Consider the following 24104-nt stretch of genomic DNA (forward strand, 5'->3'; position numbering starts at 1 on the left):
TATGAATCTGGGTGCTCCTGTATTGGGTGCATATATATTTAGGATAGTTAGCTCTTCTTGTTGAATTAATCCCTTTACCATTATGTAATGGCCTTCTTTGTCTCTTTTGATCTTTGTTGGTTTAAAGTCTGTTTTATCAGAGACTAGGATTGCAACCCCTGCCTTTTTTTGTTTTCCATTTGCTTGGTAGATCTTCCTCCATCCTTTTATTTTGAGCCTATGTGTGTCTCTGCACGTGAGATGGGTTTCCTGAATACAGCACACTGATGGGTCTTGAGTCTTTATCCAGTTTGCCAGTCTGTGTCTTTTAATTGGAGCATTTAGTCCATTTACATTTAAAGTTAATATTGTTATGTGTGAATCTGATCCTGTCATTATGATGTTAGCTGGATATTTTGCTCGTTAGTTGATGCAGTCTCTTCCTAGTCTCGATGTTCTTTACATTTCGGTATGATTTTGCAGTGGCTGGTACCGGTTGTGCCTTTCCATGTTTAGCGCTTCCTTCAGGAGCTCTTTTAGGGCAGGCCTGGTGGTGACAAAATCTCTCAGCATTTGCTTGTCTGTAAAGTATTTTATTTCTCCTTCACTTATGAAGCTTAGTTTGGCAGGATATGAAATTCTGGGTTGAAAATTCTTTTCTTTAAGAATGTTGAATATTGGCCCCCACTCTCTTCTGGCTTGTAGGGTTTCTGCCGAGAGATCCGCTGTTAGTCTGATGGGCTTCCCTTTGATGGTAACCCGACCTTTCTCTCTGGCTGCCCTTAACATTTTTTCCTTCATTTCAACTTTGGTGAATCTGACAATTATGTGTCTTGGAGTTGCTCTTCTCGAGGAGTATCTTTGTGGCGTTCTCTGTATTTCCTGAATCTGAATATTGGCCTGCCTTGCTAGATTGGGGAAGTTCTCCTGGATAATATCCTGCAGAGTGTTTTCCAACTTGTTTCCACTCTCCCCGTCACTTTCAGGTACACCAATCAGACGTAGATTTGGTCTTTTCACATAGTCCCACATTTCTTGGAGGCTTTGCTCATTTCTTTTTATTCTTTTTTCTCTAAACTTCCCTTCTCGCTTCATTTCATTCATTTCATCTTCCAGGGCTGATACCCTTTCTTCCATTTGATCGCATCGGCTCCTGAGGCTTCTGCATTCTTCACGTAGTTCTCGAGCCTTGGTTTTCAGCTCCATCAGCTCCTTTAAGCACTTCTCTGTATTGGTTATTCTAGTTATACATTCTTCTAAATTTTTTTCAAAGTTTTCAACTTCTTTGCCTTTGGTTTGAATATCCTCCCGTAGCTCAGAGTAATTTGATCGTCTGAAGCCTTCTTCTCTCAGCTCGTCAAAGTCATTCTCTGTCCAGCTTTGTTCTGTTGCTGGTGAGGAACTGCGTTCCTTTGGAGGAGGAGAGGTACTCTGGTTTTTAGAGTTTCCAGTTTTTCTGCTCTGTTTTTTCCCCATCTTTGTGGTTTTAACTACTTTTGGTCTTTGATGATGGTGATGTACAGATGGGTTTTTGGTGTGGATGTCCTTTCTGTTAGTTTTCCTTCTAACAGACAGGACCCTCAGCTGCAGGTCTGTTGGAGTACCTGGCCGGCCGTGTGAGGTGTCAGTCTGCCCCTGCTGGGGGGTGCCTCCCAGTTAGGCTGCTCGGGGGTCAGGGGTCAGGGACCCACTTGAGGAGGCAGTCAGCCCGTTCTCAGATCTCCAGCTGCGTGCTGGGAGAACCACTGCTCTCCTCACAGCTGTCAGACAGGGACATTTAAGTCTGCAGAGGTTACTGCTGTCTTTTTGTTTGTCTGTGTCCTGCCCCCAGAGGTGGAGCCTACAGAGGCAGGCAGGCCTCCTTGAGCTGTGGTGGGCTCCACCCAGTTCAAGCTTCCAGGCTGCTTTGTTTACCTAAGCGAGCCTGGGCAATGGCGGGCGCCCCTCCCCCAGCCTCGCTGCCGACTTGCTGTTTGATCTCAGACTGCTGTGCTAGCAATCAGCGAGACTCCGTGGGCGTAGGACCCTCTGAGCCAGGTGCGGGCTATACTCTCCTGGGGCACCGTTTCCTAAGCCCGTCGGAAAAGCACAGTATTCGGGTGGGAGTGGCCCTTTTTTCCAGGTGCCGTCTGTCACCCCTGGAAGGGGAACTCCCTGACCCCTTGCGCTTCCCGAGTGAGGCAATGCCTCGCCCCTGCTTCGGCTGGCGCACGGTGCACTCACCCACTGACCTGCGCCCACTGTCTGGCACTCCCTAGTGAGATGAACACGGTACCTCAGATGGAAATGCAGAAGTCACCCGTCTTCTGCGTCGCTCGCGCTGGGAGCTGTAGACCGGAGCTGTTCCTATTCGGCCATCTTGGCTCCTCTCCCCTTTACTTTCTTAATAAACTTGCTTTCACTTTACTCTATGGATTTGCCTCAAATTCTTGTGTGAGATCCAAGAACCCTCTCTTGGGGTCTGGGATGGCGACTCCTTTCCGCTAACACTCCTATAGAGATGTATGAAGGACTAAATAAAAGTGTTACTGACAACAGGTTTTGGCAAAGCACTATTTTTGGCAAAGTAATTCAGTATCTTTTACCCCCAGGGAGAAAAAAAGCAAACTCATCTAACTAAGTAGATTCAATGTTTTGCGTTTTTTCCCTCTCCTGATCATGAGCCTCATGAACAAAGCATAGGTTTTGGACAAACAGAAGTCAGACGGCCATAGCTCACCATTCATTAATAAAATATTTATAGGGCACCTTGGTGGGTGCCAGTAAGGTGGGTTGGCTATGACTATCTCAAGTTATCCAAGAAACACAAAGATTAACTCCCACACACCCCATGGCTAGAAAATATTCCTCCTTGGCTGATTACTGTAAGAAATTTTACAGATTTGTTTGTTTATTTATTTATTTATTTATTTATTTATTTACTGATGGATGGATTGATTGAGACAGAGTCTCCCTCTGTCGGCCAGGCTGGAGTGCAGTGGTGCAATCTCGGCTCACTGCAACCTCTGTCTCCTGGTTCAAGCAATTCTCCCTCAGCCTCCTGAGTAGCTGAGACTACAGGCGCCTGCCACCATGCCCAGCTAATTTTTGTATTTTTAGTAGAAACAAGGTTTTGCCATGTTGGCCAGCCTGGTCTTGAACTCCTGACCTCAGGTGATCCGCCTGCCTTGGCCTCCCAAAGTGCTGGGATTACAGGCGTGAGCCAAGCGCCCAGCCTACAATTAATTTTAGAATCAAATTTTTCTATAAAGTCTATTTACTGGCAAGTTCCTTATGAACAAGAAGACTACCTAAGGTTTATTGGTGTTTGTTCTTATTGAAATTGGAAATTTCTCTATTGACTTAGACATTATTTGCCTTTGACATGGTAAAAGTCAGGCAAATATCATCAGAGTTGAAGGTGAGAGGTACAAAGGTCAGACCTGTTGAAAACCTTCTTTATATACAAGCACAGTTGCCTAATTAAAAAAATAAAATAGCACCAGTGAGTAACTTCATTGCCCCCTTTTACAATATCTTATTCTCCATATCATTTATCCTCTCTTCTCTACTAGACACAAAACAAAACGGCAAAAATCTGTAAATGCACGAATATAGTTACCTCAAATTTTAGGGATTGCCCCATTTCCATAAGATAAGAAGTAAAAAAAGAAAAAATAATAATTTGGCCAATCAAAAAAAAATTGTGAATAGAATTCAGTATAATAAAGGCCTATTATCATATTTAACATACTAGTTACACATAAATATTTAAAACAAAATATTATTTGAAAACATCAACTTGGAAATTTCATGCTTTCCCATTTTCCTTTTATGAACGATTGAGTTCTAAATTTCACAACAAATGGTCAACATCCATGACCTAATGGGCCACCTAACACTGCTTTCCAGAACACATCATCTTCGTTTTCATCCAAGTTGTTTGAATGTCTATAATGCTGTTACTAGAACCCTCACCAGCTATTAGGTAACTTTGAATGACTGGATAAAAGTACCTTCTCTGGAGCAGACATAGGCAATGGCTGGTGCTCTAGTACGTGATGACTGCTGTCACAGGAAATAGTATCTTAAGCCACAAATACCCATTTGCATAGTATTACCCAGTTTAAAAAAATCCTTCCGTGTGTATTTTCATTATGTCTATAACCATGATGTTTTGCCTTTTTCTTTTAAGTAATCTACAAAAAGCTTGTTTATATAGTATATATTCCACGCTTGCAATTGTGAGGTTATACCCCTAGGAATAATGACTACATCTGTATTAAATGTGCCTCCTTTTTAATGATTCCACATTAGCACGAACTTAAGTCTTCTTAAAAATATTTCAAAGTCTCTCTTGAGAAATATGTGGTTGCTCAAAGTAAAGTAAATGAGAAAATACTGCCTTGCATGACAGACTTTATAAGGACAGGAATGTAAGGTGATTCCCTGTTTTCTCACAAATAACTTTTTAGAGGTAATCTCTCCTTATATTTGGGAATATATAAGACCTCAAAAAATAGATCTTGGCCATCCTCTTACTTAATGGTCTCTAAATATTTGTTACATACGCCTGATAGTAAAATATATGAGCATCTCCAATATACTTTATAAATTACATGCAAGTACTATGATTACTAATATTTTATGTAAAAAGTGGACATTTTCAAAAGGCTTATAAAATAAAATAAAGAAGATATAACAAATATTTTTAAAATGTGTGTTTTATTTTTATCCCCAGCATTAGTCAGAGGCCTGGGTACTTCTGGGAAGACCTCTGGAACACCTGTCAATAAACCTGAGACTTGCAGGACAGGCAAGAGTTGAGCATAGAAATGTGGTAGGAAGGACACTGCAAGTGAATCGGGGGCCCAGCAGTGGGGATTGGTTTATTGGGAGAGCAAGGTGGGTACAGAGGGTAATGGAAGATAACAAGGGAAGAACAGGCCCACCTGGACTGAGAAGGGCTTTTGAACACTTGCTTAAGGACTATGGCAGGCAAGAGGAGCCAATGATAACTGAGCAGAGGCAAGATGTGTTGCTTTAGGAAGCTTGAGCAGACTACAATGCACAGAATGAGATGGGATCATATACTCAAATGCCTTCAGGAGCTAGGCAGAGAAAACACATGTATAATTGAGGTCACATAAAACAAAGAAGAGTACTGGGCTAAGAAATGGAGTGTGCAAGTCCTGCCCACAGGAGCTAAAAATTAAACTCCTGAAAAATGTCTTGGCCAACAAAACAAAGCATAGCAGACATGCTATCCTTATTCAGCCTCAGGCTGCCAGTTTTACCACTTCTGGAAAACAAAATAACCATGTAGAAGTCAGCTGCAACAAATGGGTAGCTAGAGCCTCACCAAGGCAGGAAGAGAGAATGGAGGAGAGCAGGTCATTCAAAGGAACCTATAGAAATCAATAGAAATTGGCAAACAGTTGGTTTGTGTCTGGATTGTCAAGATGACAACGGCATGAAAATAAAAAACACAGAGGCCAGGCGTGGTGGCTCATGCCTGTAATCCCAGCACTTTGGGAGGCCGAGGTGGGTGGATCACCAGATCAGGAGTTTGAGACCAGCCTGTCCAACATGGTGGAATCCTGCCTCTACTAAAAATACAAAAAGTAGCTGGGCATGGTGGCATGCACCTGTAATCCCAGCTACTTGGGAGACTGAGGCAGGAAGATTGCCTGAACCCAAGAGGCAGAGGTTGCAGTGAGCCAAGATTGCACCATTGCACTCCAACCTGGGTGACAGAGCAAGACTCCGTCTCAAGACAAAACAAAACACAGAAGATGGGGCAGGATTGGGAGAAATAATGGTTTGAGTTTTTAACGTGCTGAGTATGAGGAAATAGGAAGATATCTAGGTTTGTTCGCTAAACACTCAGAAATGTACACATAGAGTTAGAAAAGGAATTCAGACTAGGGATCCATATTTGGGATTCATCTGCACAGTTATTAGAGAGCAAGGAAGGTGGGAGAGGAGCTTGGAACACCTACTGGCTCTACTTTATGAGGGCAGGAACCATCCTGTTTAGACAGACGACTTTGATGGAGTAGATATTTGATGAACACGTGTGGAATGAAACATGTTCATTGTTGTATCCCCAGTGTATCGCTATCAGAATAGCTGGTTTATACACGTCGGAATTCCAGGCTTATACCTGCACTCACGCAGAAAAGGAGAGCCCAGTGAAGAAACTGGCCAGAGAACCAAGAAAACCATAAAGCACAGCATAAGCTACTGAAGGAAAAACATACAAGACTCTCTGGTGTTCTGTGATGCTAAATGCTACAGAGGCGTGAGTGTGTGTTTCTAATATATGCTCAGTGTCCCACCCTTCCGCTTAAAATTGTTAAAAATAATTTTTAATGAGAGGCACAGTATGGTGTACTTAGTAGCATTCCCTTTGTGTAAATAAATTTTTAAAAGATAGTGGCCGGGTGTGGTGGCTCACACCTGTAATCCCAGCACTTTGGGAGGCCAAGGAGGGAGGATCATTTGAGGCCAGGAGTTTGAGAGCAGCCTGGCCAACATGGTGAAACCTTGTCTCTACTAAAAATACAAACTTAGCCAGGTGTGGTGGTAGGGGCCTGTAGTCCCAGCTACTCGAGAGGCTGAGGCAGGAGAATCGCTTCAACCCTGGAGGCAAAGGATGCAGTGAGCCAAGATGGCGCCACTGCACTCCAGCCTGGGCGAGAGTGAGACTCTGTCTCAAACAAAACAAAACAAAACAAAACAACAAAACAGTAAATATATGTATACATAAAGTGTTTTCTAAGGTGCATTTAAATTTTTAAGGATACATTTTAGCAGTTGCTACCTTGGTGGAGGCCTAGGTCTTTGGGTGAAGAAGAGTTACTTTCCATTTGAAAGCTGTTACAGTTGCAATTTCTTACTATGAGAATTGACATTCATTTCCTTTCTTAAAAATTCCTACGGGGTTTCTTGGGCACTGGGATTATAGACCACTTTTTTTTCTTCACACCTTTACATAATTAAAAAGTTCTAATAAATGTTTATATATAATTCCCACTGCCCCTGGGATGTATCCCAAGCTTTTATTCTTTCCAATATGTCTCCAACTGGCTTCTCCAGTTTCCTCTCCCAATAGACTCACACCTGCCCTCACTCCAGCCTGCACACAATCCCTCTCCCTGCCATGTCCTCCCCAGTCCTTCCCCACTGCCTCTCGCCCTCTTCGCAAACTGTCAGGCAGAGATATTGTCCCTCTGTAGGTCCAAAATCACCCTAAGGAGGTCTCTGCTCCCGCCCCCACGCCGTGGATGGAGGTGGTTCCTGACCAGCCTTCCTCAGCAGCTCTTGGGGCAGGCCTCGGGGGTGGAGGGGCTAAGGGTGGGGGGAGTGTGTGTCTTCGGGGAGTATGAGTTCAGGGCATTGCCTGGCCCTGGGCCTTGTTTGCGCAGGACTCATGGAATTCCAGGAGCTACACACCCGACTCAGGAGAATGGGTGGGCGGAGCTCTACGCTTGGAGCAGGACCCTGCCCCTCGTCTGCACCACACTTAGCCACTCCGAGAGGCCTGAGACTTAAGACCTTTTCCCAGCTCGGCATTTGTCTCCCCTCCCAAAATACCAAGCTCCAGCAAGGCAAGATTTTTGTCCCTTTTGTTTAGGGCTGAGTGTCCAGGGCAGAGAACAGTGTCAGGCATACAGGACAAGAGGCCCCCGTCACCTCTTGATTAAATGCTGAGTCAAAGTTCCAAAAAAGTTTGTGAAGTGGACAGGCGAGAGGGGCCTGGGCTTCTGCCCACCTGGCGGTTTCCAGGGGCGGACGGCACAGTGGTTTGGGCGGGACACTGGCGGGTGGCACCTCGGGGACATGAGTGCGGCGTCGGTGGGGAGGCCGAATCTGTCCTCCAGGCTGCCCGCCCACAGCCTAGACACGTCTCCTCTGGACTTCGGGGCAAGGACGGGGTGCAAGGGACCACTCTGAGGGGTTCTCCACCTCGTCCCCGTCCGGCCGCGGCCAGAGACTCCGACTCCGGGCTGGACCCCGGCCCGCCCGCCCTCTCCGGGTTACCTTGGGGCACTTGTCGTAGTAGTGCTGCTGCGTGCGGATCCAGCGCCCCACCAGGTGGTCGCGCACCGTGTGCGCCAGCGCGAAGTAGTAGTCGCGGGTGGTGGCCACGTTGCGGTCCTTGACCAGCGTGAAGTGCAGGTGCCGGTTGAAGCTCTTCTTCAGCTCTGCCACGTTCTCCACGCCCACGATGCCGCGGATGCTGATCTGCCGCCGCTTCTCCTGGTCAGTCAGGGGCTTCGCCATGGCTGGGGCGGCGGGCTGCGCGGCGGGCTGCGCAGAGAGCTGGATGTGAGGCCGGAGGCGCTGGGCTGCCGGGCAGGGGTGGAGTCCGCCCCGCTGGGCCAGCAGCTTTCAATGCGCACGAAAGTTTGGGGCCCGCCCCCTCGGGCGGTGCCGCCCCCGCTGCACTCCCACCGCGTCCCGGCCCCTGCCCCAGGCCGGAGGGCCGAGGAAGTGCCCGGCTCCTCCCGGGGCTCTGGGGCCGCGGTGGGCTCGGGGGTGGGGGCCGAGGTCCAAGTGCCGGCGAGACCCCTGCCAGCCCGGGACCTGGGCTCGGAGGCTCCCTTCCGGATTTCCAAAATCTGCGGAGGCAGCATTTGTCCCGCCTCTCCTCTCTAGAGTGTGGAGACAGGAGGACGTCTGTGTAGGGAAGCACGTCGTTGGCAGACTGCCGTTTTGCCGATGTTTATTTGTTATGCCATTATGACTGCTGGATTTCTCACCTGGAGTGGCTTCCGCCATAAGCGCCGGGATCTGGAAGGACCGCACGTTTAACTTCTGTTGTCCCAACCTCCCTTGCCAGCCCTTGGCACCGCCCCAGCTTGGATCCTCAGGGCGCCTCTGTTGTTTTCATTCATTTTTTTGAGGACTCCAGGGTTGCGGTTTCTTAACTCCTGGACCAAATTTCGCCCTGCCCGTAGCACCCTGTCGCTCATCCTTAGAGGTGGGTTACTAAGGATCAGAGTAGGTGAGGTGAAGCTCTAGGCTCATTATGCGGCAGGGGCTTTTACCTTAGGCTTCTTGTTCGAATTACGTTTTAACTGCAGTGGAGGGTGTGGGGGTAGGAGGGGGAGAAAACAGAAGGGTATGTGTGTGGAAAATGAAGGGATTACTCACTGGACTAGTTACCTTCTTTACAAAAAACAACCCAGTCTGTGTTACTGTGCTGTACAGGCTGATCTTTGCACCTCCAGTTTGGGTGGTATTTGAATATGCGTGTTTATGTGTGCTTAAACCTTGGCAAAGGCAAACACTTGGCATTTTAGGATGTCAGAGGTTTTTTCTTCCTCATTAAGTAGTATTAATATATTATTTTAGAAACAGTCCATTGCCAGAATTAAGTTTTCTTTTTCCTTTTTCTTTTCTTTTCTTTTCTTTTTTTTTTTTTTTTGAGACGGAGTCTCACTCTGTTGCCCAGGCTGGCGTGCAGTGGCGCGATCTTGGCTCACTGCAAACTCTGCCTCCCGGGTTCACGCCATTCTCCTGCCTCAGCCTCCAGAGTAGCTGGGACTACAGGCGCCCGTCACCTCGCCCGGCTAATTTTTTGTATTTTTAGTAGAGACGCGGTTTCACCGTGTTAGCCAGGATGGTCTCGATCTCCTGACCTTGTGATCCGCCCTCCTCGGTCTCCCAAAGTGCTGGGATTACAGGTGTGAGCCACCGCGCCGGCCAAGTTTTCTAGAAAAATCTTAGTATACTTATATTAATATATTTTGCTTTTTATAATAAACCAAAGTTGATTATTTTGAATTCACACATGGTGGTGGTGGTGGGGGGGGGGGGAGGGTAATGGATTAATTGATTCAGACCAAATGTGACCCTCACCATAAAAGTGAAAGTTCAAAGCTCATAGGTCTGACAAAATTTCCTGAATCCTTGTCCTCCCAGATTCTGAAGTTTGGACTTGAGCCTTTGGGGCAGAGACTGAATTGGGCCTTATGCAACTCTTGCAATACCAATGACCTGCAAAGGACAGTATTTATAGAAGAGATGAGCATTAGAGTTTGGATCTGGATGGGGCCAGAAATACCCTGAATTAAGAGTGGGAAGGGGGGCCCATCAAAATCATTGATCTTAAAAATAAGTAAGGCCTGTGGGGTAAAATTTGAAATAAAGCAGAAAGATAAGGTTCTTTGATTATTATATAACTTAAAGGGTTTATCAGCTTTGAATAGCCCCAAGATGGTCACAGCATTAAGCCAGTTATGAGTCATTCGTACACAAGTGTGAAATTAGTCACTCAGCTTTAACAGCTGGATGAAAAAATAGGGTAGAGCCTGGGATGAGGGAATACCAGGTCTGAGTAGGTCTTCCTCCCAAAAAGGTCTCTGAGCAGAAGACATCATAATGTCTGGGCACCGGGGAGTGAATAACTAGGGGGCACACAAGAAGGGATGAAAGACACCAAAAGCAAGCTTACTCGGTTTCTTAGTTTTGCTTAAGGCAGTTTCAAATAGATGGCTCCCAGCTCCGCTGTCTACTTTCCTGTACTAAATTCTTGTTGGAAACTCAGGGTAATGATGAACTAATAATGAACACACTATTTTCTTGATTCACTATCCAGTTGGTGAGCCTGCACCCCCGACTTGAACAATTATCTATGCAGAAAAATCATGAACTATAGAATGCTCAATATATAGAGTATGGGGAAAAACCATCCATCTCCATGTTAAAAAGAACATGATGGAACCAGGTGATTTAGGGTGCTCCATAGACCCAGTCTTAAACGACAATAAATTACATTGCAAAACAGTTATTCCCCTTTCACTTTTCTTTAAGTCTTTCTGGAAAGTCTTTTGTGTTAACATGTTAGCATTTTTTAATCTATATTTTTAACAGAAGGCAGGTCCAGACTCTAAAAGTTCTTGAAGTTTTAGCATCTAACTAGTATTTAATACAATTATCTTCCATTTATGGTAAATGATACTTTTTCAGTTGACATTCTGATATAAACTTTGTTTCATCTGCTTGTTCTGTGCTAGTCTAGGACACTGAGGCCTTGAGAGGTTAAGGTACTTGACTAAGAAAATTAATATCTTTAAAAACCTTTCCTTTAGCCTCTCTTGACCAGAAAGAACCAGAAACTGTGGATCCCTGAAAAAGTATCAGATTTCAGTGGCTCACGTGTTTATAGCAGCCTTACTCACAATGGCCTATATTATTCCTGCTTCTCATCCACTGCTTCCCCATGGCTGCTATAACGAAATGGCGTTTGTAAATAGCTGAACAAACAGTCCAGAACTCATAGGACAAGTGTAAGTTTCCCACTGTTGGAAATACAAAAAAACATGAGAAAGTAGTGTGTTAGTTGGGGTCTTCAGAGAAGCAGAAGCTAAAGCAGGATTAAACATGTTAAGATTTTTTATTGGGGTAAATGCTTGTGGGAGGGAAAAATAGGGAGTGCTAGCCAGAGAGAGCATCAGACTGTGATGCCAGTGTGACCTAGAGTGAAGGAGAGAGAGAGGAAAGGGTAGAAGGGCATATCTCAGACAGCCCTGTAGTCCCAGGAAGATCCAGCAGCGCTACTGGGCAGTTCTGGAGCGCATCTGCTGTCAGGAGTCCACGGTACTCTGCTCAGTCATTGATAGGAGCATCCTCCCGGAGGCATGGCCTCTGCAGGGCTATCTGGAGCCCTGGGTCGGTTATGCTTCCTGCAGCTTGGGGCATGTATGAGGTCCTTTCTAGTGACCACCACAGAAAGCTATGAGATAAACAAATACAGGTTAATATCCACTATGTTTCAAAGCAGGGCCTATTGTGGTGGCATACCACTTTCAGATTCATTAAAATGGCAACTAGCATTTTCCAAGGACTCTGGCAAGGCTCGTAATGTGCATTATCTCATTTAATCTTCTCATCAGCTCTGTGGGACAAGTTCTGTTTTTCTTTCCATTTCACAGATGAGGAAATTGAGGCTTAGAGAAGGTGAGTAGCTTGCTCAAGATCACCTCACCAGTAAGTGATGGAAGAGGTTTTCAAATCCCTTAATGTTGTTTCTCCTCCCCTGAAACAGGATTCGTGATCTGTTAAGTAAACCAGAATTCTGACTGCATCTCAGCTAACCTATTACCCTACTCACTTGTTTTGTTTTGTTTTGTTTTTGAGGTGGAATCTCGCTCTTATTGCCCAGGCTGGAGTGCAATGGCCCGATCTTGGCTCAGTGCAACCTTTGCCTCCCAGGTTCAAGTGATTCTCCTGCCCCACCCTCTCGAATAGCTGGGATTACAGACGTGCGTCACCATGCCTGGCTAGTTTTTTGTATTTTTAGTAGAGAGGGGGTTTCACCATGTTGGTCAGGCTGGTCTCAAACTCCTGACCTCAGGTAATTCACCCGTCTCGGCCTCCCAAAGTACTGGGATTATAGGCGTGAGCCACCGCGCCCCGCCTGTTTTGTATTGTTTATTGGTTTTTGACCTTCTTCTAATCAGTTCTGCAATCCAGGGAAATGCCAGAGGTCCACAGTGGCCCCACAGACAGGTCACTAACACTCTGGAGAGGGGTGGTGTAAAAAATGGGCTGAGCTTTATGCTCAATGAGGGAATTTGAGTACACTGCACTCAGCATATTTAATGTATGAATCTGTTAACCAAGGTTGTTATCCAGCCTCCGCTGTTTCAAATATTTAGAAAGATGACTGAGATCCCGGATTTATTTTACTTTTGAATTCCCTTAGTGTCTGCAGACAATGCAGCTGACTGCATTGCCATCACTATAATTGGCTGTGACAGTGACCGTTTACTCGTTACCTGAGTATATTTGGCTTGTCTTGAAACAAGCGGATGTTCCTGACACTTTCAGTTCCTGTCATGTTTGATTTGCTCATTGATACAGTAGTTTGAATTCTTAGGCATAGTCCAGTGGGAGTTCCTGAAAAGATGGAAATACTTCCAGTCTATCTTCTTCCTCTCCCTCAAATCACTGACAGCCTTCATATGCCTATTGTGGAATATGCTGAGATTGCAGAATCACTTACTGCCTTGATTTCAACTTCTGCAAAGTAAGAACAAAGCTCTCTGTCCTTCTCACTCCATAAAATGGCTAAGCTCAGCTGGGTGCGGTGGCTCACACCTGTTATCCCAGCACTTTGGGAGACCAAAGCAGGCGAATCACAGGTCAGGAGTCCTAGACCAGCCTGGCCAACATGGTGAAACCCCATCTCTACTAAAAATACAAAAAATTCGCTGGACATAGTGGTGGGTGCCTGTAATCCCAGCTACTCGGGAGGCTGAGGCAGGAGAATTGCTTGTACCCTGGAGACGGAGGTTGCAATGAGCTGAGATCACACCACTGTACTCCAGCCCAGGCAACAGAGTGAGACTCCGTCTCAAAAAAAAAAAAAAAAAAGGTGGCTAAGCTCAAAAAAGATATGAGTGGAGAAGTTCCAGGAAATGGTAAAAGCATTATTAAGATGGAAACTTCTGGGTTGGGATTATATTTTGACATATTAACCAGTGTTTTGATTTTCTCCTGATAGTTTACTTTTTCCCTATCTCCCTTGGGGAGCTGCTGTAGCACTTGAGGTGCTTATAATCTCTGAGGAAGATGTGAGCCTTCCTGGTTTTGAACTCCAAGTTAACATTCAGGAGACACATTAAGAGTGAAGGCAAGGGTCTGAGGAGAGTGGGGCAGTAATGAGAAGATGACACGGAGGTGTGGGGAGTAGAGACATCACTGGTCTTGGAGTCAGGATCCTGGAGCTGGCTTCCTTGATCAGGTAGCAGAAATCCCAGGCAGGCTGAGTATCTGAGAAGTGTGCAGGACTTTGCTCTGCTTCCTGAGAAGAGCCCAATGAGGAAGTGACTGCCTGGAGGGTCTCAGTAGTCAGGGCTTGGACAAGGTTCGCAAAGGCTCCTCATCCCCAGGGAGGCACAGGGCAGCCATTGACGGAATCCCCAGCGCTGACGACTGATTCAGAGAATACCCAAGGGAGAGGTATCAAGGCTAGAGGCTTCGCTCCACTGGTTCCTGCCACCAGGGTCTTAGCACAGGGAACCCCTGCTGAGGGGTCCTCAGTTGAATAGACTGGTTGACTGAATTTGAGATCAGATTTCTTCCCTGGAGGAATGAGAGCTCACATTAGAAGTTAAAATGAAACTGTTACAGGCCAGGGCAAGGTGGCTCACAGCTGTAATCCCACCACTTTGGGAGGCTGAGGCCGGTGGATTGCTTGAGGCCAGGAGTTTGAGACCACCCTCGGCAACACGGCAAAACCCCATCTCTACTAAAAATACAAAAATTAGCTGGGTGTGGTGGTGCACGCCTGTAGTTCTAGCTATTTGGGAAGCTGAGGCATGAGAATCACTTGAATCTGGGAGGCAGAGGTTGTAGTGAGCCGAGATGGTGCCACTGCACTCACTCTAGCCTGGCAACAGAACAAGACTCTGCCTCAAAAAACAAAACAAAAAAAAGCAGTTAAACTAATACAAAAAATATAAAGCTGCATGTCAGGCCTCTGAGCCTAAGCTAAGCCATCATATCCCCAGTGACCTGCACGTATACGTCCAGATGGCCTGAAGCAACTGAAGATCCATTAAAAAAGTGAAAATAGCCTTAACTGATGACATTCCACCATTGTGATTTATTTCTGCCACAACCTAACTGATCAATGTACTTTGTAATCTCCCTCACTCTTAGGAAGGTTCTTTATAATTTCCCCCACCCTTAAGAAGGTTCTTTGTAATTCTCCCCACCCTTGAGAATGTACTTTGTGAGATCCACCCCCTGCCCCCAAAACATTGCTCATAACTCCACTGCCTATCCCAAAACCTATAAGAACTAATGATAATCCCACCACCCTTTGCTGACTCCTTTTTCGGACTCAGCCTGCCGGCACACAGGTGAAATAAACAGCCTTGTTGCTCACACAAAGCCTGTTTGGTGGTCTCTTCACACAGACACATGAAACACCTCATTCCTTGCGCATCTGAGTTTATACATTGTTTGTATTTGCCTTGCCCACTGGAGTTATTACTAATGCAATAAGACATGTTCCAGAAAAAGCTTTCACCTTTGTTTTTTTGTTTGTTTGTTTTGAGACGGAGTTTTGCTCTTGTGGCCCAGGCTGGAGTGCAATGGCATGATCTCGGCTCAATGCAACCTCTGCCTCCCGGGTTCAAGCGATTCTCCTGCCTTAGCCTCCTGAGTAGCTGGGATTACAGGCGCATGCCACCACACCCAGCTAATTTTTGTATTTTTAGTAGAGACGGGGTTTCACCATGTTGGCCAGGCTGGTCTTGAACTCCTGACCTCAGATTATCCACCCACCTGAGCCTCCTAAAGTGCTGGGATTACAGGCGTGAGCCACCGTGCCTAGCCAAGCTTTCACCTTTGTATGGGAGCAAATGAGGAGAGTAATTCTGGACAATTTTGCAAAGAGATATGAACAAATCCTGACCAAGGAAAGGAAGTGAAAAGTGTGCTAAGCACAGAGTTTCAGCAGATAACCATGATGCAATGTGCACAAGGGACAGCCTCTTTGCTGCCTTGTCTCAGGGTCTTTGTCATGCAAACCCTCCATTGAGCCCACATTTTGACTTGCCCTTTGCTCATGATTGATTAATTGCAGGCTTTAACTATATAAAACATATAGGCTTCTATAAAAAATATTGATTTTTAGAATTTTGTTCTCTTATGGGGGTAAACCTAAGGAATCACAAACCCCAAATTCTCAAATGCCAAATACTTTAACTTCTCTAAGCTGTTTATCCATCATTAAAGTTCTAACTAGTAAGGTGCTTAGATAGTGAAGGATAACATGTGTTAGCTTAAAATATACAGAAATGCAGGAAGAAAATAACTTCCCTTTCACTTAATATTTCCTAGGATGGAGGCTGGGAGTCTGATGATATACTGAAAGCTGGTCTCATATACAAATGAGGGCTTTTCTTTTTGCATTTCTTGTATTAAATAGATTATAGTTCATTGAGCATAGCTTTGCATAGCATAACCTACCTCTGTTTTTCAAATTCAATGTTTCTAATTTATTGATTTATTAGGAAAATATTTGTTAAGTACCTACTATGAGTCCAGCATTGTGCTGGACACTTAACAGTGAACCAAACTGACTGTAGAATAACAAAACACCTTGTTTCCCCAGGATCCTATCTTCTGAGAACCACCCTCTTCTTTTTATCTTCCTGCTTCTGGTCTTACCTTTAAGTACAAGTCCCTATACTTACTGTAGGAATGGCTGTTTTACACCCTGACCCAGTTTTTACAACCATGACTACAGGACTCCTGTAGGGTCATGAAAGAAGAACTGGACATTAGCCAACTTGGAATATCAACAATGCGATCATTGAATGGGTACTCACTGTATACAAGGTACTTTGCTCGCTGCTAATGGTAAAAAAATTCAGTTCATGGCATCTGCCTTACCCAGAACCTTTAAATTAGTTCAAGGCACCATATTTGCGTTAAGGTACAAGGCAGACTATGCTAAAGAAAAAACAAGTAGCCCAGATCTTAGGTGGTATCTGAGGTCACAGGAAGAAAAGAACATCTTGCATTTGTCTAGAAACCAAATGATAACAGCCATTTCTCTATCTTCCTAGAAGTTCCATTTCCTTCTCCACCTTATTGAATGATAGTTTCTCAGTCATTGAGTCATAATACGTTTCCAGCTTAAGATGAAAATGTAAAGTTTCTCCCCACTCAGAATTTTCATTTTATGTTTTTTAGGGAGTTGATGTGTGAATTGCAGAGACAGGCTGATACCAGCAGGTGGAAGAATTTACCATTTGAACTCCACATCATAGGCTAGTGAATGGTTCAGCAGGATGTGACTGCAATTTTAATCACTGCTTCATTTCCCTTTCTTTGTTCCAGATATTTATGCACCAAAACCCTGTGAGAAAATGGCCCATAATCTGAAGAAGATAAATAAAAGTGGATTATTTTTATCACTCTAGACAGAGCATAAAGAGATGGCATTTTCTCCATTTTAAAATCTTAGATGTAAATACATTGAAATCTAAAGAAAAAAATTATTCTGATAAATTGGAGAAATTTAAAAATTATAAAAAAATATGGAGTTTCAACATTCTTATGATAGATTTAAAGAACTCTCAAAGTTTGATGTGCTAGTGGCTTGGGCCTCCCAGTGAACCACATGAGCTTACAGGATTAGGGTTGTGAAGCAGAGGGAGCTGCGCTGGGGTCCAGCACAGGGTTTCAGGCCTGTCCGGGCACATCTGTGAACTGGTAAGACAGGCCTGGGTGAACTCTATGTGCCTAGGGGAGGTGGAGCCATCTGGGAAAGACGTCAGATCACACCCACTGCTGGGATTTAGATGTATGCAGGCATGTCTAGCAAGCTGTGAGGGCTGAGGAGCTTCCTGGGTGAGAACTCACCCTAAGGGCAGGAGTCTGCTGATTCACTTCACCCAGGAAGAAGCCTTAGTTGTCAGAGGGGAGCAGTAAGTCTGACTATGGCATGATAGCAGTTTCTGGATTCTGTTGCCTGGTCCAGCTACCTAGAAGCCTGTATACCCTGTGGATGTAGAGGGCTGTCAGCAAACCCTGAAAGAATTTTCTCACCAAGCTTTATAGAAAATACTCAGACTCAGAAACAGCGTCATACCTTCTAACTGGAAGAAGTGAGTCATTCTCTTGTATCTTAGAGGAGGATCTAGATGAACTGTGATGACCAGCGGGGCAGGGCGTGGCCAGCAGGACTGGGAGCAGCACATGGAGACACTTCCTGGAGACTCCCAGAAATACAGGACATGATATGCCAGGGTTGGAGGTTTGGTGAGACAAATGGGAGTCAGAACCGCTGGCATTTGTGTTGGAGTTAATGGAATGCCCTCTGATTCAAAGGCTCAGGGGAACTGGAGAGGTATGCATCTCTCTTTCACACATATTCACCACATACACACATCTCACATCTCACATATGTATGTATATGTGTGTGTGTGTTTTGTGTGTGTGTGTATATATATATATGTCAAGTTATCAGAGTTTTCAAACATTTACTAAAAGAACTTTAATAAATGATGTCTTTTTATGTGTAAGCTCTTTGTAAACCTTCTTTTTTGGAGACGGTAATATTTTTCTATCAGTAAAACATACTTATTAAAATGTGTGGAAATCTTAAGTTTGTGTCGCAAATAATTTCTGCAAATGGATGACTCATGTTCCATAGCTAGACTGAGCTACAGAACATTATGAGCAGCTCAGAAGCCCCTCCTGTGCCTGCTTCCTGTCACTCTCTCTCCTAAGGGTAATTGCTACCCTGATTTCCAATATGGCAGATTACTTTTGCCAGTTTTATACTTTGTATAAATGGAATTATACAGTGTGTCTCTATTTGTCTGACTTCATTTACTCAACATTGTATCTGTAAGTTTCATTTATGTTCTTGCCAAATTTCTTATGTTTTCATCATTATGTAGTATTCCATTATATTAATATAGCACTTTTTTTTTTTTTTTTTGAGACGGAGTCTCGCTCTGTTGCCCAGGCTGGAATGCAGTGGCATGATCTTGGCTCGCTGCAACCTCCACCTCCAGGGTTCAAGTGATTCTCCTGCCTCAGCCTCCTGAGTAGCTGGGACTACAGGCGCATACCACCATGCCCAGCTAATTTTTTGTATTTTTGGTAGAGACGGGGTTTCACCGTGTTAGCCAAGATGGTTTCAATCTCCTTTCCTCATGATCTGCCCGCCTCGGCCTCCCGAAGCACAATTTTATATATCCATTTTGCTGCTGATGGACATTTGGGTTGCACCCAGTTTGGGGTTATTATGAACAAAGCTTCCATAAACATATTTGTACGTGTTTTTTTTGTTTGTTTGTTTCAAGACAGTCTCATTCTGTTGCTCAGGCTAGAGTGCAGTGGTGTGATCTCAGCTCACTGCAACCTCCACCTCCCAGGTTCAAGCAATTCTCATGCCTCAGACTCCTGAGTAACTGAGATTATAGGCATGCACCACCACATCCAGCTAATTTTTTGTATTTTTAGTGGCAATGGGGTTTTACTAAATTGCCCAGGCTGGTCTTGAACTCCTGGGCTCAAGCAATCCACCCACCTTGGCCTCCCAAAGTATTGGGATTACAGGCATGAGCTACTGCGCCCGGCCTGTATATGTTTTTTATTGCATGCATGTCCTCATTTCTGTTGGAAATATAACTGCTAGATTTGATATATAAGTTTTAATGCATTTTTTTCTGTATGTGAAAAATGTTGTTTGGGTACAGATGTACTGTTCTTTGGAAGTAAAGTATTTGAAGCAATGAAGAAAGTGAATTTGACTAGAAATCCAGAAAGAAAGAGTTGACATTATTTAGAGTAGCTGGGTACTGATAATTTTACTTATGTATTTATGTTATTTATTAATGTCAAATCTTGATTAGTTATCATAAGTTATAATAAGTGGTAACAATGTAAACCATTTCATTGCTCATGACAGATTTAAAAATTTGCAGGATAGTTTTGTACTGCTATCTAGAATCTTTTTAGAATGCCTCATCCTGCAAACTAATTATTAATATTAACCCCAGGACAATAGGCTTGGAAAGTAATTTTTAATTAAAAAATTTTCTCCTATCTGTGCAGATGGTTAAAAGTTGATTGCGGCACTCGTACGTAGTTTGTAGCCTTTACCACTAGAAACCAGGAAGAATCAGTGAGTCTTCTAATTTTTTATTTTTAGTTGATAAGTTGGCAAATTTGTTGTAAGCATTGACCACCGTGTTTCATGAGCTTAAGCTATGAAGACTGTATGAAAAGGAGCAACACTAAGTCTGAGTCCTAAGAAACAAATGCTTTGTGATGTGGGCCTCACTCAGAATGTCTATGGCTAAAAATATCCCTGGGGGGTCAAAGTTGTCCAGTGGATCTTGGCTCAACCTTGCGGATTGGGCGTCTAATCTACAGGAGCATCGTTTAGCAGATTTATTGGAAACTAATATTTGTTTTATTTATTTTCTAATAATAAAAATAGAATGTGTTTATTCTAGAAAATTTGGAAAGCATATACAAATAGAAATAAAAATTATACGTAATAACATCATCCTTTCTTAATATTTTGGAGTATTTTTTTCAGTTTTTAAAGTACCCCTTTTTTTAAACATAGCTCATTTGTTCAACACATATGTGTCTGAGAACTTCTTGTGTATAGATGGCAAAACTGAACAGAACCAGAAATCCTGCAATCCTTTATAGGGTCACCAAGACCACAACTTATACAACGAATCCAGAACAATTCTAAGGTCAGTGGTGGTGATGGAGAAGCTGCAGAGGGGGATCTCTGTGACTGTAATGAAAAAGAGCTAACATAGCAGCCCCGAGACAGCAGACCTCAGAAAGGCCTACTTGCAAGGTTGACCCACGGCCAGCATCTGGGAACTTGGCTTCCAGGAGTCCTCCTACCATTCCGTAATTGATAAGGATGGTTTACTGTGCCTTGACTGTACAAACAATATGGTTTATGCTGAATACCATTGTCCTGCTGGAAGTCTGAAATTTTATATGTGCTAGGCAGAGGGTTTCTATGACCAGTCCCCAATAAAAACCGTAGGCTCTGAATCTTATGAGCTTCTCTAGTAGAGAGCACTTTGCATATGTTGCCACATGTTGTTGCTGGAGGAGTTAAGTGCATCCTGTGCCATTTTACTGGGAGGACCCTGGAAGCTTATATCTGGTTTCCTTTGGGCTTTGCCCCATGTGCTGATTTTGCTTTGTAACTGATTTTGCTTTTGCTGGTTTTGCTTTGTGTCCTCTCACTGCCAGAAACTGTAAGGGTGAATACATTTACTTCTGAGTCCTTTGAATCCTTCTAGCAAATCACTAAACATGAGGGTGGTCTTGGGGGCCCTTGAAATGATGACCCACTAGGAAATTAAGCTACCAGATGAGTCATTACCTTTACTTTCACAAAGGCCCTTAGGATAAAGTTGGGCATATAACTCTTTGAGTAGAAGAAATATTAGAGGAAATGTGTTGTTTGGGCATTGGTTTATTCACAATCAACTCTGCCCATATTGGCTTACTCGCCAATCCCCAAATCACTTAGTCTCAATCATACAAGTGCTTTTCACTTAAGACTGACACTGGTTTAGGCTGGGCGCAGTGGCTCACACCTGTAATCCCAGCATTTTGGGAGGCCAAGGCTGGCAGATCATGAGGTCAGGAGTTCGAGACCAGCCTGGCCAACAGTTCGAGACCAGCCTGGCCAACATGGGGAAACCCCGTGTCTACTAAAAATACAAAAATTAGCTGGGCATGGTGGTGCACACCTGTAGTTCCAACTACTCAGGAGGCTGAGGCAGAAGAATCACTTGAACCCAGGAGGCGGAGGTTGCAGGTGAGCCGAGATCACACTACTGTACTCCAGCCTGGGTGACAGAGCGAGAGTCCATCTAAAAATAAATAAATAAATAAATAAATAAATAAATAAAAAAAATTAAAAAAGACTGACATTGGTCTATATAAATTAAAGAAGCCTTTTCAAAAACTTAACAGGGAGGGAGGTAATGGAAGAGAATAATCTCATGGAGCAGGAAATGCCTTAAAATTGGATATCAGACATCATTGCACCAAAAGTCCATTAGACAAACACTGTCCAAGGGAATTCATTTCTGGCTGTTTCTTTCCTTGGGTCTTATTCTGCTTGCATGTTTCTGGTGACCATTGTTTTGGAGCAGAATGGCTTTTACCATGTCCTCTTGTCTTGAGAACTCCAACTGCAATCTCTGAGCTTGCCAGGAGCAAAAAGGAGTCCCTTAAAATGAAACCAACTAGGCCGGGTGCAGTGGCTCATGCCTGTAATCCAAGCATTTTGGGAGGTAGAGGCGAGTGGCTTGCTTGAGCCCAGGAGTTCAAGACCAGCCTGGTCAACATGGTGAAACCCTGTCTCTACTAAAAATACAAAAAATTTAGCTGGGTGTAGTGGCGGATGCCTATAATCCCAGTTGCTCAGGAGGTTGAGGTACCAGAATCACTTGAACCCAGGAGGCGGAGGTTGCAATGAGCCAAGATTGCGCCACTGCACTCCAGCCTGGGCAACAGAGCGAGACTCTGTCTCAAAAAAAAAAAAAAAAAAAAAGAAAAAGAAATGAAAAAAGGAAACAACCAGCCTCCATTCCCAGATGCTATCTGCACAAAGATGAATTACTGCACAGAACAATTTAGTTCCACATTATCTCAGTCATCTCTGCTGGGCTGGACTGGGGTTTTTCTTTTGCAAAATCAGAGGTTCCATGAAAACATTTTAACAACAAAAGCAGGCAGGGAGAAGAAAATAATCTGTTTTTTTCTGAAAACACCCTTCTAGTGTCCTCAATGCAGCAATGGCTGGAACTTAAAAATTCCCATCCTTCTAGCCATCTTACTCTCAACTCCCCTCTTTTGTTCTGCTACACCGAGAAGCATAATTTTTGTCCTCAAGAATGTGAGCAAAATGCCCTGAACATGGCTGGCCTTTGAAAATCTTGCATTTCAGCCCTCAGATGCAGCAGGCACGGTGTATCCACTGCCTCCAGCCATGGTGTCACGGAGAGGGACAGTCTTCACTGGATATGAAAAGAGAAGGCGGGGTGACCTCTTGGCTGCAGCAGATATTCTCATAGCTGCCCGGGTATTATTTTGTGCAGGTCTGCATTTCTGAGCTGGCTGCTGATACTGGAGTGACCCAAGCTCTCTTTTCTCTCCTTCCCAGGTGACCATGCTTCTCTGTCCCAGAGGGTGCAACCTGTTTATTTCAACAAATTCCCTTTGCACACAGTTCTGTTTCGCAGTCCAGCCTCCTTTATGCTGACGTTGATCTAAATGCTTTTTAGGCACTAGTAGGGACATAAGTGACTTTATCTTAAATGCTAATCTGCTGACTAACCCCAAGTCTGGGAATGCCTCCAAAATGTCTAGATGATGTATTACTGTTTATGTAGGAACACTTATTCATTGTAAGTTTCCCTCAAAACAACCCTTGATAATGTTGCAGAAATCACAGGCTATGATGCTTATAGCCACCTACATATTCCTTCCGGAGTATAGATACTTTTTCCTCAAGATACACATCCTGGGTCTGGGCGATTGCAGTGCAGAGATTTACCTGTCTTGTAGCCAGCTGCCTAAGACCAAGTTTCTGTTTATAAGTTCCCCCCAATAAATCAATTTATTTTATTTTTATTTTTTCATCACCCAGGCTGGAGAGCAGTGGTGCGATCTCAACTCACTGCCACCTCTGCCTCCTAGGTTCAAGCAATTCTCCTGCTTCAGCCTTCTGAGTAGCTGGGACTACAGGCACGTGCCATCATGCCTGGCTAATTTTTTTATCTTTAGAGAAATGGGGTTTCCCCATGTTGGTCAGGCTGGTCTCAAACTCCTGACCTCAAGTGATCTGCCCACCTCGGCCTCCCAAAGTGCTGGGATCACAGGCGTGAGCCACCATACCCAGTCCCTAATAAATCACTTTATATCAACAGACTGAATTTGTCTGCCTCATTCTTTGGTGTCTTGGCTCCTTCGGCATTTGGGGTCCACTTTGCATTTATGACCTTTTCATATATGCCCTGTCAAATGGTTGACAGGGTTTCTAATGCTATCGAAACTTCTAAATTTTAAGAAGCTCTTATGGGTTTCTTAGTGGGAAGTTGTAAGAAATTGTATTAGAGATTATTACCTTGATCAGCAATGACCTGAACATTGAAGACTGGGAGATTTAATTGAGGAAACAGAAAAGAGATTGAGCTGAGGATGGCTCTGGAGGCATGGGGTAAGCTGTAGTATCAGAAGCTTTCCACACTTCAGATACTGTATTCCTAGTGAGAATTTCTGGGCACAGAAAGTAAAGTGAGAGGGTGCCAGAGAGGCACCTGGCTTACTAATCTTTGCCTGAGGTTGGCCTTGTTCACTGTCCTCCAGGACACTTGGTGGGGACTAAGACCCTACCGAGAAGAGTCTCTTTTATACCATCTTGGTGATCCTCTGGGAGGGCCAGGGCCAGCTTGCAGGGAGACCAGTTCTCTATCAAAATTTCTTCAGGTCCTGGACATAAACCATTTCAATCTATTCCAGCAAATGGAGGAGAAAGACTGATTACTCTCTCCTCCAAAGCCACTCTTTGATCCCAGTTGATAACATCTTCTTTAAGCCATACA

The 24104-nt window shown here is 44.3% G+C and overlaps 1 protein-coding gene across 2 annotated transcripts in view; it reads right to left on the reverse strand.

The window, feature by feature from the left end:
• Nucleotides 1-8521, reverse strand: part of PYGL (glycogen phosphorylase L) — a 47867-nt gene extending 39346 nt beyond the window's left edge. Inside the window, exons 1-2 of one of the 2 annotated variants that reach the window (XM_063651220.1) lie at nucleotides 8005-8521; nucleotides 6536-6670 (exon numbers count right to left, since the gene is read on the reverse strand). In XM_063651220.1, the coding sequence (XP_063507290.1) occupies nucleotides 6536-6670; nucleotides 8005-8247 (378 nt within the window). In that variant the 5' untranslated portion in view covers nucleotides 8248-8521. The remainder of the gene's footprint in view (nucleotides 1-6535; nucleotides 6671-8004) is intronic. The other variant, XM_054447660.2, reaches the window with a different exon arrangement.
• Nucleotides 8522-24104: the final 15583 nt, after the last annotated feature.

The sequence above is a fragment of the Pongo pygmaeus genome, chromosome 15 (genome assembly GCF_028885625.2).
Source record: "Pongo pygmaeus isolate AG05252 chromosome 15, NHGRI_mPonPyg2-v2.0_pri, whole genome shotgun sequence".
NCBI lineage: Eukaryota > Metazoa > Chordata > Mammalia > Primates > Hominidae > Pongo > Pongo pygmaeus.